The 13,950-nt window shown below is 47.6% G+C and overlaps 1 protein-coding gene across 1 annotated transcript; it reads right to left on the bottom strand.

Annotated features, from left to right (window-relative positions):
- Nucleotides 1-975: 975 nt before the first annotated feature.
- Nucleotides 976-12,060, bottom strand: LOC116520547 (mucin-5AC-like). Its single transcript, XM_032234789.1, has 3 exons — nucleotides 12,023-12,060; nucleotides 8,465-8,637; nucleotides 976-3,894 (listed from the first exon to the last, which is right to left on the bottom strand). Exons 2-3 carry the CDS (start codon nucleotides 8,507-8,509, stop codon nucleotides 1,309-1,311), a joined length of 2,631 nt encoding a protein of 876 aa, XP_032090680.1. The 5' UTR covers nucleotides 8,510-8,637; nucleotides 12,023-12,060; the 3' UTR covers nucleotides 976-1,308.
- Nucleotides 12,061-13,950: the final 1,890 nt, after the last annotated feature.

Here is a 13,950-nt window from a genome sequence, read left to right as displayed (position 1 = left end):
CCAGCTCACTGATTGGCTGGAGTCCAGGCCAATCCAATCAGTGAGCGGGAGACTGGGCTGGCTTAAATTTGTAGGTAGTAGGTAAAAGGCTAAAAGCACGCTTTTTTTGGCGCTCTCAGCTCCCGCCCATCAGCTGCTAGCTTGCTGGGCTGGCTCATCTGGTAGGATAGAGAACAGAACGATGAGCCAGCCCAGCAAGCTAGCAGCTGATGGGCGGGAGCTGCGAGCGCCAAAAAAAGTGTGCCTTTTAAAAAGGCGGGCGGGACGCGGGAAAATGCATTGGAAAGCGGGTGTGTCCCGCCAAAAGCGGGACGTCTGGTCACCTTAGCTTTGCGGAAAGCCTGAAGGGTGGTGAGGGTCCGAATCTCCACGGGGAGATCGTTCCAGAGGGCCGGAGCAGCCACAGAGAAGGCTCTCCCCCGGGGGGTCGACAGTCGACACTGGCTAGTTGATGGAATCTGGAGGAGGCCTAATCTGTGGGATCTAATTGGTTGTAGGGAGGTAATTGGCAGAAGGCGGTCTCTCAAGTACCCAGGTCCGATACCTTAATAAGTCCGAAAATTTAATAGCAATAGCCATAGCAGTTAGACTTATATATTATTTCACGGTATTTTACAGTTTACAGAGTCAGCCTATTGCCTCCAACAATCTGGGCCTTCATTTTACCAACCTTGGAAGGATGGAAGGCTCAGTCAACTTTGAGCTGGTGAGAACCGAACTGCTGGACTTCTGGCAATTGGCATTCTAACCACCGCGCCACCATGGCTCTTAATAAGTGGAATAATTGGAAAAAGAAGTTCAAAATATGTCACCCAAAATATTTGCATAGGCATATTGTAACTATTTGCAATATAATTTTTATTTGTTTGTTAAATTAGAGACATCATTTTTTGTACTACGTACAATATTATTAAGAATGTGGTGAAACATAAAATTTGAATTGAATTGAATATTTTATTTGGAAAAGTGTGATTACAAACACAAGGAATTTGTATAGAGAAAAACAGAGAAAAATAAAACATACAGAGAAATGTGGGTATAAAATTTCCCAGGGAATAATTATAAAACAGAATTTTGAAAGAAAATTGTGTATAAAGCAACTTTATTTCACTTTTTAGTGCTTTCAAACTCAGTAATTAGTTTTTTTATGAATCAATCTTGATTTTCACTAGCAAACATAGCCTAGAAAAGTGTTTTGTAAATCCTTGTTTCTTTAGATTTGTGATTTTTTTCTTTTTATGTATACATATACATAAAAGTCTAAAGTTGGGAAATTCTATTAATTGAAAAGCTGAATGCAAAGAGATATCAAAGAACAGATAGTCCAATGGACAATAAAAGGACTACTAGCGTGGGTACTACTAAGTTGGATACATTTTGATTGGGTAAATTTAGACAGGGTGCTATTGGAATGGGTACACTTTGAGTGGTTATTACTAGATTGGATACATTTTGAGAGGACAATCCTATATTGGATGCATTTTGAATGGACACTACTAGAGTGGATAAATTTTGAGTGGGTACCACTAGAGTGGATGCATTTTGAGTGGGTGCTGGTAGATTGGGTGCATTTTGAGAGGGTACTGGTACCACTAGAGTGGAAACATTTTGAGTGGGTGTTGGTAGATTGGGTGCATTTTGAGAGGGTACTGGTACCACTAGAGTGGAAGCATTTTGACTGGGTGCTGGTAGAGTGGATGCATTTTGAGTGGGTACCACTAGAGTGGAAACATTTTGAGTGGGTGCTGCTAGATTGGGTGCATTTTGAGTGGGTACTGGTATCACTAGAGTGGAAACATTTTGAGTGGGTGCTGATAGAGTGGATGCATTTTGAGTGGGTACTGGTATCACTAGAGTGGAAACATTTTGAGTGGGTGCTGATAGAGTGGATGCATTTTGAGTGGGTGCTGGTAGATTGGGTGCATTTTGAATGGGTACCACTAGAGTGGATACATTTGGAATGGGTACTACTAGAGTGGATGCATTTTGAGTGGGTACCACTAGAATAGAAACATTTTGAGTGGGTGCTGGTAGATTGGGTGCATTTTGAGAGGGTACTGGTACCACTAGAGTGGATGCATTTTGACTGGGTACCACTAGAATAGAAACATTTTGAGTGGGTGCTGGTACCACTAGAGTGGATGCATTTTGAGTGGGTGCTGGTAGATTGGGTGCATTTTGAGTGGGTACTGGTACCACTAGAGTGGAAACATTTTGAGTGGGTGTTGGTAGATTGGGTGCATTTTGAGAGGGTACTGGTACCACTAGAGTGGAAGCATTTTGAGTGGGTGCTGGTACCACTAAAGTGGAAGAATTTTGACTGGATGCTGGTAGAGTGGATGCATTTTGAGTGGGTACCACTAGAATAGAAACATTTTGAGTGGGTGCTGGTACCACTAGAGTGGAAGCATTTTGACTGGATGCTGGTAGAGTGGATGCATTTTGAATGGGTACCACTAGAGTGGAAACATTTTGAGTGGGTGCTGGTAGATTGGGTGCATTTTGAGTGGGTGCTGGTACCACTAGAGTGGAAACATTTTGACTGGATGCTGGTAGAGTGGATGCATTTTGAATGGGTACCACTAGAATGGAAACATTTTGAGTGGGTGCTGGTAGAGTGGATGCATTTTGAATGGGTACCACTAGAGTGGAAACATTTTGAGTGGGTGCTGGAAGATTGGGTGCATTTTGAGTGGGTGCTGGTAGATTGGGTGCATTTTGAGTGGGTGCTGGTACCACTAGAGTGGAAACATTTTGACTGGATGCTGGTAGAGTGGATGCATTTTGAATGGGTACCACTAGAGTGGAAGCATTTTGACTGGATGCTGGTAGAGTGGATGCATTTTGAATGGGTACCACTAGAGTGGAAACATTTTGAGTGGGTGCTGGTAGATTGGGTGCATTGTGAGTGGGTGCTGGTAGATTGGGTGCATTTTGAGTGGGTGCTGGTACCACTAGAGTGGAAACATTTTGACTGGATGCTGGTAGAGTGGATGCATTTTGAATGGGTACCACTAGGGTGGAAACATTTTGAGTGGGTGCTGGTAGATTGGGTGCATTTTGAGTGGGTGCTGGTAAATTGGGTGCATTTTGAGTGGGTGCTGGTACCACTAGAGTGGAAACATTTTGACTGGATGCTGGTAGAGTGGATGCATTTTGAATGGGTACCACTAGAGTGGAAACATTTTGACTGGATGCTGGTAGAGTGGATGCATTTTGAATGGGTACCACTAGAGTGGAAACATTTTGAGTGGGTGCTGGTAGAGTGGATGCATTTTGAATGGGTACCACTAGAGTGGAAACATTTTGACTGGATGCTGGTAGAGTGGATGCATTTTGAATGGGTACCACTAGAGTGGAAACATTTTGACTGGATGCTGGTAGAGTGGATGCATTTTGAATGGGTACCACTAGAGTGGAAACATTTTGAGTGGGTGCTGGTAGAGTGGATGCATTTTGAATGGGTACCACTAGAGTGGAAACATTTTGACTGGGTGCTGGTAGAGTGGATGCATTTTGAATGGGTACCACTAGAGTGGAAACATTTTGACTGGATGCTGGTAGAGTGGATGCATTTTGAATGGGTACCACTAGAGTGGAAACATTTTGACTGGATGCTGGTAGAGTGGATGCATTTTGAATGGGTACCACTAGAGTGGAAACATTTTGACTGGATGCTGGTAGAGTGGATGCATTTTGTGCAGGTACATTGCTGGAGTTGGATTTGTTTTTCATGTTCTCCTCCATTACATCTTTGATCCAGTCAGAATAGTAAGATACCGAAGTGTAGACGCCAGGGTATATTTTACTGGCACATCCAATTCTCCAGCTCACAATCCCAGCCTGAGTCCATCTTCCTTCGACTAGGCATGCCAAGGGGCCTCCTGAGTCACACTGTGGAAGAAAGATATAACAGAGAGGGAGGGCATTAGTATGCAAGTGAACGAACTGAAACGGGATCGACTTCATTCCCATCCCCATCCACTTATCTCTCTTGCTAATCACATTTTCACTAATTTTAGCTTTTACAATTAGTCCTCATTTAGTAATTGCCTGATTTAGCAACCATTTGCAGTTACATGGTTGAGGAAGAAATAACTTTGGGACCAATGCCCCACCTTAGCAGCATTTCTTTCTCAGTCACATGTTTGCCATTACAATTAGTTAGATTGCTTTTGTCCTGTGCAAAATTGAAAGGACAATCGAGCTCTCATGATCTTCATTTAGTGACTGCTTTGCTTAACAACTGAATTGTTGGCTCCAATTGCAATTACTAAGAAAGGACAAACCTGCATCTGCAATAATGGGGAAAACCCTTTACGTTTGTTTTATTTAAAGTTATTGTAATTTTGACTGTGGAGGGCTCTTGTAAATTTCTAATAACAGTACACGGGCATAGACACTCCTGCACTAGACCAAATTTGTCTAGTGTAGGGGTGTCAAAATGAATTTCTTTGGGGGCTGAATCAGCATTGTAGTTCTCTTCCATGGGCTGGCGGAGGGGATGCCTCTTGTAGCACCTCGCTGGCCAAAACGCCCCCCCCCACAGCCCCCTTTGCCCCATTTTCAGTCTGAATGGCTTCCCGTAGTATGTTACCAGCCAAAATGGGGCACATGCACCCCCACACCTCATTTTGCCCTCCTTGGTCTTCTGTAGCACTCAGCCAAAAATGGGCTCCAGCAGCCCTGTGGACTGGTCCTTTGATATTTCCAGGCTGACCCTGCTGGCCAGATTTAAGCACCAAATCTAACCCATGGGCCTTGAGTTTGCACCCCTGGTCCAGTGGGTTAAAAAACCAGGACAGAAATAAGGAATCTGAATTCTAGTCTCACCTTCCTCATGAAAAACAGACTGGGTGACCTTGGGCCAATCACTGTTTCTCAGGCCAACCCATCTCATATAGTTGTTATTATGAGGAAAATAGGAGGAGGAAGGAGAATTCAATATGTTTCCCTCCTTGAGTTATTGACAAATAAAAAATAAAGGCAGGATATAATTAAACAAACAAATAAAATAAATAGAATTCCATTTATTGAATTCTACGAGGAATGGATTATCAGAATAATTCATAAATTGTATTATAGTCTGCTCTGTTTTATCATTTGTTTTATTGTTACTTTCTCTTCCCCCCTCTCTTTCTTGCACTCTACATGGGGCAGCCCTTGAAGAGCATTCGGAGACTTCAACTTGTCTAGAATGCAGCCGTGCGAGCGATCGTGGGTGCACCTCGGTACACCCACGTTACACCTATCCTCCACGAGCTGCACTGGTTACCGATCGGTCTCCGGATACGCTTCAAGGTGCTAGTCGTCACTTATAAAGCTCTTCATGGTATTGGACCTGGGTACTTGAGAGACCGCCTGCTGCCAATTACCTCCCAGAGACCCATTAGATCACACAGGGCTGGCCTCCTCCGGGTTCCGTCTACCAGCCAATGCCATCTGGCTACCACCCGGGGGAGGGCCTTCTCTGTGGCAGCTTCGGCCCTTTGGAACGAACTCCCTGCAGAGATTCGGACCCTCACCTCTCTCCAGGCCTTCCGAAAAGCCGTTAAAACCTGGCTGTGTTGGCAGGCCTGGGGTTAATGAGTTCCCTTCCCCTCTCGATCTGTGTGGCTGTTGGCTATTTTTAAATGCTTGTATTTGTACTTTTTGTGTTTCCCTTTCCCCCTTGGGTTTGTTCGCCGCCCTGAGTCCCGCTGGGAATAGGGCGGCATATAAATAAAACGAAACCTGAAACCTGAAACCTGAAACCTTTCTTTTCCCCAAAAGAAAAATAAATAACTAAAAACAATTGAATGAGCAAATTCTTTGTAACAATCTTAGACTGGAATGCAAGTAAACATTCATAGCTAAAGTGCTGATAAAATTATAGCAGTATCAGAAATAAAGTAATAAGGAATCAATTTATGAAGTCTCTAAAAAACTTAAATAAGGAATTACATCAATGTAGTTGGATTTACAAGAATGCAGTGGCAATGAAAGAAAATATCTGTAACTTGAGTCAATTTTTGGATGGGCAAAACCTTTGAAAGATGGTCTACTTTCCAATAAGGAAAGTAGGAACGCTGAATTGAATTTTGGAAAATCTGTAACAATAATTGAGACCAATTAGTGAGAATAGCTAAACTGCCAGAAAGAATTTGTGGAAGTCTCTGAAAAGCCAAGAAGACTGTTTAGCTCCAGTTAGCTGCTTGATGATTGCTACTATTCTTCATTATTATGAATACCTATTCAGGTGAGAAGCCACTAGAGAACAATTAATTTATAGTGCCCTTCTCTTGCTTTGACCCATTATTGTCATGTTATGTGAATGGTGGATGGGGAAGAAATGGAGGTAGTGACAGATTTTATTTTCCTGGGCTCCAAGATCACCGCAGATGGGGACTGCAGCCAAGAAAATTAAAAGATGCTTGCTCCTAGGGAGGAAAGCTATGGCAAATCTAGACAGCATACTAAAAAGCAGAGACATTACACTGCCAACGAAAGTGCATGTAATCAAGGCTATGGCTTTCCCAGTTGCGATGTATGGCTGTGAGATCTGGATCATAAGAAAGGCTGAGCACCAAAGAATTAAGGCCTTTGAACTATGGTGCTGGAGAAAACTCCCGCAAGTCCCTTGGACTGCAAGGTGATCTAACCGGTCAGTCCTAGAGGAGATCAACCCTGACTGCTCTTTAGAAGGCCAGATCCTGAAGATGAAACTCAGAAACTTTGGTCACCTAATGAGAAGGAAGGACTCATTGGAGAAGAGCCTAATGCTGGGAACGATTGAGGGCAAAAGAAGAAGGGGACGGCAGAGAATGAGGTGGCTAGATGGAGACACTGAAGCAGTAGGTGTGAGCTTAAATGGACTCCAGAGGATGGTAGAGAACAGGAAGGCCTGAAGGAACATTGTCCATGGGGTTGCGATGGGTCAGACACAACTTCGCAACTAACAACAACATATGAATGACAGTAGCCCAGTTGGAGCTAAGTCACCCTTTATCCAAAATGTAAAGAGACAATTAAAACCAAATATTGAACACTCAGCTGAACCTCTCTACAGATCAATCTATTAGGAAAGACAGTGTTAATGCAGCCAATAGATGGAAATCTGATTTGAACAAAAGTGGCTTATAAAAGATGCTTTTCGGACTTTTTGAAAAGTGGGCGAAGATGTTAGGACCTTCATTTCAAACGCATAGAACTTGGATGCCAACAGCCTATCAGTACCAATTTGCTAAAATAGAAACTTATAACAATGATAAGTGAACCATCTCAAATATTGCAATGAGAAAAGAGCAGAATGATCTCTCAGTAGTATCTATCATTCATAGTGTTAATTTCTAGTCTTAAACCATACTAAAAAGTACAACTGTTATGACATAATAATGTGTTTTCCATACATCCTCATGTTACAGAACAAAAGAGGTACCATATTTTTGTGGTATAAGATGCACTCCCCCCCTAAAAGAGGATGAAAATTTGGCTGCGTGTTATACACTGAATGTTGCCCTGCTCACCCACCAGCCCCCGCCCTTTGGCCTCTACCTCCCAGCAATTTGCCTCCTTGAAGCAAACAGCAAAAAGCCAGTTTCAGCTTCAGCATAGCCTGATTAGCACCAGCTATTATCCATTGGATTGGCCTCCCGACCACCAGCTGCTTCAGGTTGCAATCCCTGCAGCCTGAAACAGCTGATCGTCAGGAGGCCCATGCTGAAATTGAAAATGTTTGCTGCAAGGGAGCAAATTGCTGGCAGAGGAAGATTCCCCCCCCCCTTGTGCTAATCAGGCGAAACTGAAACAAGCTCTTGCTGCAAAGAGGTAAGTCAATAATTATTATAAATACCTATAGAATGTTCAAATTATTAGATTTAATTTTTAAAGACTGCTTTATTATTGTTCTAGACAACTTAACAAAATGAAGAAGCTTTTTAAAATAAATGCTTGATCTGAAGAGGCCCAGTGCTATTGTATCTTCTTTTAAATAGCAGAGAATAACGTATACTTCCAGAAAGCCACATCAATTTTAACAGCATCTTTACAAGTATAGTTTGAAATATAACAGTGTCCTGTTGTAGAATTAAGATAAGGCAGCCGAGTTATACACTGACTTAGTCATGTTTGGAGTAGATCTATTTAAATAATTGTGAGGAGTTTGTGTGACTACATTTAAGAAAACTTTCTGGCGTTAATATACTGCTGTAATGTACATTTCTCCAATTCTTTGCTATTTCTATGGTTCAGGCACATATGCACAGATATGCACCACAAACAGTGTATATCATCTGTGCTGTTTGTTGCAAGGAGGCAAATTGCTGGCAGGCAGAGGCAGATTTCCCCCTCCCACCCTTGTTTTCCTCTCCAAAAGCTAGGTACACCTTATACTTAGGAGCCTCTTATACTCCAAAAATACAGTAATTGAATTTAACCCCCTGGATGTAAGAAATTTTAAAAAAAAGCCCCATATGGAACATCATACATGGCAGGAAAGCTTTCTACTGTTTGGATAACCTGCGCAAATCATATCATCCTTGATAGCATCCTTTGCAAGGCCAATAACTTTAAAGTTGTTGTAGATCCGCTTGCAGTTCTTCTGGTTTATGAGAGACAGTTTCACTTCCTGGAGGGTTAGTGGAGGTTTCAAGAAGGGTACTGTGGGAGAGAGGAAGGGGTTACAGCAATGAACAAAAAGGCAGTTTGAAATCATCCTAGTTAGATATGCCTCATTTTATCAATCGATGTACCATGTAACTTAAGGTGACCAGACGTCCCACTTTTGGCGGGACACCCCCGCTTTTTAATGCATTTTCCCGCATCCCACACGCTTTTTTAAAAAGCACGCTTTTTTTGGTGCTCGCAGCTCCCGCCCATCAGCTGCTAGCTTGCTGGGCTGGCTCATCATTCTGTTCTCTATCCTACCTACCTACAAATTTAAGCCAGCCCAGCCTGCCGCTCACTGATTGGATTGGCCTGGACTCCAGCCAATCAGTGAGCTGGCTGGGATGGAAAACGCAGCGTGCTTAAAGTTTTCCATCCCAGCCAGCTCACTGATTGGCTGGAGTCCGCTTAGCATGCCGCATGACTCCCCCGCCCATCCGTTGCCGTTCGCATGGGCGGGGTAGCGTAGCGAGTGAGCGGGGAGTGAGCTCGCCTTTCCAGCTCCACTTCCAGACAAGCTGTGGGAAAACCTCTGCGAAAAGTGCTACCTGGGGCCGCCGCTTCTTCTCCGAACTCAGAGTAAGTGACAGGCAGGGCGAGTGAGGGGGGGGGTGGCGGGATCGCCGCCCGCTGCACTGCAGCTGACTCACCCCGGGCCGGGCGGGCTGGGAGGCTCTGGGCGTCCAGGCGGGAAGAGCGCAGAGAAAGGCAGAGCGGCGCTCGACGTGACTCTGCTATTTCTGCTGGAGGAGTCCCTAGATAGGGAAGGCGGGTGGCGAGGCAGAGCAAGGGAGCGCAAACGGCGGATCCCGGGCTCATATGCAGAGGGAGCTCTCCAGGCACAGGAGCGCTGGAAAAGTGCTCCGCTCATGCACCCACCGGGACGGAGCACGCTCGCTCGCTCGCTCCAGCCCTGCCTGCCGGTACGACTTTGAAGTGTTGGCTTGCCGCTTGCCTTCCACGTCGGCCCGCGCGGAAGGCAATCCAGCCCTTTCAAAGTCATGCCGGCAGTTTAGAACTCGCCCGCCATTCAGCGAAACATCTTTCGCTGAATGGCGGCCGAGGGGCACGCTAAAGTGCCAGCATGAGTTTGAAGGGCTGGCTTGCCGCTTGCCTTCCACGTCGGCCCACGCGGAAGGCAATCCAGCCCTTTCAAAGTCATGCTGGCAGTTTAGAACTCGCCCGCCATTCAGCGAAACATCTTTCGCTGAATGGCGGCCGAGGGGCACGCTAAAGTGCCGGCATGAGTTTGAAGGGCTGGCTTGCCGCTTGCCTTCCACGTCGGCCCGCGCGGAAGGCAATCCAGCCCTTTCAAAGTCATGCTGGCAGTTTAGAACTCGCCCGCCATTCAGCGAAACATCTTTCGCTGAATGGCGGCCGAGGGGCACGCTAAAGTGCCGGCATGAGTTTGAAGGGCTGGCTTGCCGCTTGCCTTCCACGTCGGCCCGCGCGGAAGGCAATCCAGCCCTTTCAAAGTCATGCCGGCAGTTTAGAACTCGCCCGCCATTCAGCGAAACATCTTTCGCTGAATGGCGGCCGAGGGGCACGCTAAAGTGCCGGCATGAGTTTGAAGGGCTGGCTTGCCTTCCATGTCGGCCCGCGTGGAAGGCAAGCCGCACTTCAAAGTCATGCCGGCAGTGGGAAGCCTTTGCCGGCCCGATACCAGCTCTGAAGTTGCTTTCCTTTCTACTAAAGCCCCTGCTCAGCAAAGCAAGTCCGGGGAAGTCCTTTGAGCCGGCTAGAAAAGGTCTGCCGTGAACTGGGAAGCTGACGCACCCCCCTCCTCTCTGCCCCCCTCTGCAACCCCGGATACCCTCTGCCGCTGTGCCTGAAGCATGGGAGCGCTCACCAGCTGGCAGAACGCCGGAGTGGAAGAGGTGGATGTCCCGTCCAATTCCCTCTACAGATACCCCCCAAAATCTGGTAAGACGGAGCAAGCGGGGGGGGGGGGAAAAATGCGAGAGGTTTGCGGGGAGTCCCGCATGGCAGGGTTTTGCGCGCGCTCCGTACTCTGAGTTGAGGGAATGGCGAGCAGCGGCTGCAACCCCAGAGTTCAGCTAGGCGAGAACTTTAAGGCGAGCGGCGGGACGGACCCTTGCTGTCAATCTCCCCCCCCTTGTGCCTTTTCGCAGCCGTCCCATCGTTCTCCCACCAGTGGGGCTGCTCCTGTGATGGGGCCCCCCCCCCCCGTGGCTGCGAAGGAGTTTCCCAAGAGTTTTAGAGGGTCAGGAGTACGACCCTCATTGCAACGTCGCCATTTGCAAGCTCCGGCTGCTTGGGAGGGTGGTTATTTATTTATTTTTTTCTTCTTGCTTCCGCTTTCTTGCCGGCTTGCAAGGATTGTGGTGGCAGCTTGGATGGAAATAGTGACATTCGTGGCATCGCGCTTGGGGTTAAAAACTGCTTTTCGTTCGTGCAGCAACTGCTCTTTGAGAATTCTTGCTTGAAAAAACAGGACTCCCTCACGCGGTCCTGAATTGAGGTCCATCTCCCTCCACCCCTAATTAAAAAGCCCCTGGTAAATTCTTGCCTGTCCTGTGCCACTTGGCATGCCTGCCTGTTTAGTTGTTACTGCGCTGATTGAATTCTAAAATACCCCATCAATCTTCCGATGTAACATTTAACCATCCCCGCTGCTAATGAGAGTTCGCCCCTTCGCCCGCTGAGTTGAGTCGGCGATGGGATGCGCGGGGTCGGTCGGTGGCTCTCTCGCTCGCTCCTCCCGCCGTGGCGCCAGCAGCAATGGGATATGCTTGGGGAAGGGACAGCCAGAACCACCTGCCTGGATTTGTGCTCCAGCCGTCACCACCGCTTCTGCTGCTGCTGCAGCAGCCACCAGAGACTCCTTCCCCTCCGCCGCCCGCATGGAGTGGGGAGTGAGCACGCGAAAGGAGAAAAAAGGAAAGGGCGACGGCTCCAGGACACAGCGACCTGTGGGAGCGCCGGAGGAACCGGCGGATGTTATAGCTGCTTTTCGCTTCTCCGCCTCTTCCTGGGGATCGTGGAAGAATCTTGGTTTGGCATCATTGAGCAGAACCTGCCGCGCGCCTATTTCGAGGCTCATCACTAGCAAATACCCACCGCTAGAAGATGGGGAGGGTAGCCTGGGTCTTCTCGGGCCAGGATCGGACCTTCCTGGCTGCCTTTGCCACTGCTGCCGCCGCCACTGCTTGGCAGGTTCTCCTCAATGATGCCAGACCAAGCTTCCTCCACAATCCCCAGGAAGAGGTGGAGAAGCAGGGCGGAGAGAGGAAAGGAAGCTGCAGCCGAAGGGAGAGACGCTCGCCCCCGTGTTCAGCAAAGCAAGCCCGCTGGCGGCGCCTGTGCTGTGGTGGGAAGCAAACTGCGGGTCCCCCCCTGCTGCCGCCGCCTTCTTTACCTCTGCCTCTTCCAGAGCCCGGGGTGGCTGTCAGGGCGCTGACGGTGGAGCGGACGCGGCCAGTTTGTTACTGCTTCCAGGGATCGAGACGGATGAGGGAAGCGGCGGTGGCAGACATCGGACGTCGGCAGCGACTGTAACGACCGCTCGGGCGAGGTGCAGAGGAAGAACGGAAGGTCCCTCCTGCCCGCGACGATGGCTCCAGCCATGGACGAGCAGGCTGGCCCCAACAACAACAACGCGCTGCTCTTGCCACCACCTCCGGGTGGGAAGCAACCACGCCTGTGTGGCGCCTGTGTTGCGGAGGGAAGCGAGTCCGTGAGGCATGGTTGCTTCCCACCCGGAGGTGGCAGCAAGAGCAGCGCATTGTTGTTGTTGTTGAAGAAGACGCCGGGGCCAGCCTGCTCGTCCATGGCTGGAGCCTTCGTCGTGGGCGGGAGGGACCTTCCGTTCTTCCTCCGCACCTCGCCTGTGTGGTTGTTACAGTCGCTGCCAACATCCGACGTCTGCCACCGCCGCTTCCCTCGTCTGTCTCGATCCCTGGAAGCAGTAACAAACTGGGTGCGTCCGCTCCGCCGTCAGTGCCCTGACAGCCACCCCTGCCGGCGGCTACCGGGCCTCACTGGAGTCAATTGCAAAACTGCATTCAGCGCTTTGAGGACCTGAGGCATCTTGGGAAATGCAGTTCCCTATCGGAAAGAATGGAGTAGCTGCGAATTTGTAACAACAACAGAAGATAATAACTTGGTGCTTCGCAGGTTACGAAAATCTCAAGTTTGATTTGCACACTGTTTTTTAAAAGTTAGATAAAGAAATTATTCTGTGAAAGCGACTAGAAAGCCGCCCCCTCCCCTTCCTGTATGCGAGAAAGGGAAGGAGAGGAAGGAAGGAGGGAGGGGGGAAGGAAAAGAAGAAGGGAGGGGGTGAGAAGATGGAAGGAGAAAAGATGGATGGAAGGAGAAAGAATGGAAGGAGAAGGAGGAAGATGGAAGAAGAAAGGAAGAAAAAGAAGGGAGGGAGAAAAGAGGGAAGGAGGTAGGAAGAAAAGGGGTAGAGAGGGAAGAGAGGGAAAGAGCAGAAAGACAAAGAGGATGAAGTTGATAGGCAAGAGGAAGGAGGAAGGAAGGAAGGAAGAAAAAAGGAGGGAGAGAGGAAAGAAGAAAAGATGGAACTAGAAAGGAAAGAAGGGAGGGAAGGAGGAAAGGGGAAGATAGGGAAAGAGCAGAAAGACAGAGAAGGTGAAGGTAGATAGGCAGAAGGAAGGAAGAAGGAAGAAATAGGAAAGGATGGAAAGAGGAAGGAACAGAAGCGAAGAGGAAGAGAGAAATGGAAAGCAGAAAGACAGAGAAGGTAGATAGGCAAAAGAAATGAAGCTGAAAGAATGGAAGGAGGAAGGAAGAGAAAAGGAGGAAGGGAGTGAGTGAGGAAAGAAGAGAGGATGGAAGGAGAAAGGAAGGAAGAGAGGGAAAGAGCAGAAGACGGATAAGGTGAAGGTAGATAAGCAAGAGGAATGAAGGAAGAAGTGTGGTGTCTCGAGGAGGGGGAAAACATTTAGTGACCAAAGTTACAATGGCATTGAAAAAAGTGACTGATGACCATTTTTCACACTTAGCGACCGTTGCAACCATTTTTCACACTTAGCGACCATTGCAGCATCCTCATGGTCACGTGATCAAAATTTTGTTTGGCAACAGATTCGTATTTATGCTGGTTTCAGTGTCCTGGGGTGACCTTTTGACAAAATATAAAAATTTTAATCACCCCCCCCCCCGTCAATGGTGTCCCTCTTTACCAATCTGAAAATCTGGTCACCTTAATGTAACTAGATATAGCAGGATACAGCAAGATTTGTGATCTGTACAAAATTTTTCTTTAGGAAAGACAGGGGTAACTTTTCTCAGCACATTATGGTAAAGAAATAAGCATTG

This window comes from Thamnophis elegans, chromosome Z (genome assembly GCF_009769535.1).
Source record: "Thamnophis elegans isolate rThaEle1 chromosome Z, rThaEle1.pri, whole genome shotgun sequence".
Lineage (NCBI taxonomy): Eukaryota > Metazoa > Chordata > Lepidosauria > Squamata > Colubridae > Thamnophis > Thamnophis elegans.
This window is presented reverse-complemented; position numbering and strand designations above follow the sequence as displayed.

Excerpts from the sequence above, each read along its gene's own strand:
- LOC116520547 (XM_032234789.1), bottom strand. The coding sequence starts at position 8,509 with ATGATTTGCGCAGGTTATCCAAACAGTAGAAAGCTTTCCTGCCAT. Across the intron at positions 3,895-8,464 it reads GTAGAAAGCTTTCCTGCCAT|TGTGACTCAGGAGGCCCCTT; the intron begins GTATGATGTTCC and ends TTTCTTCCACAG.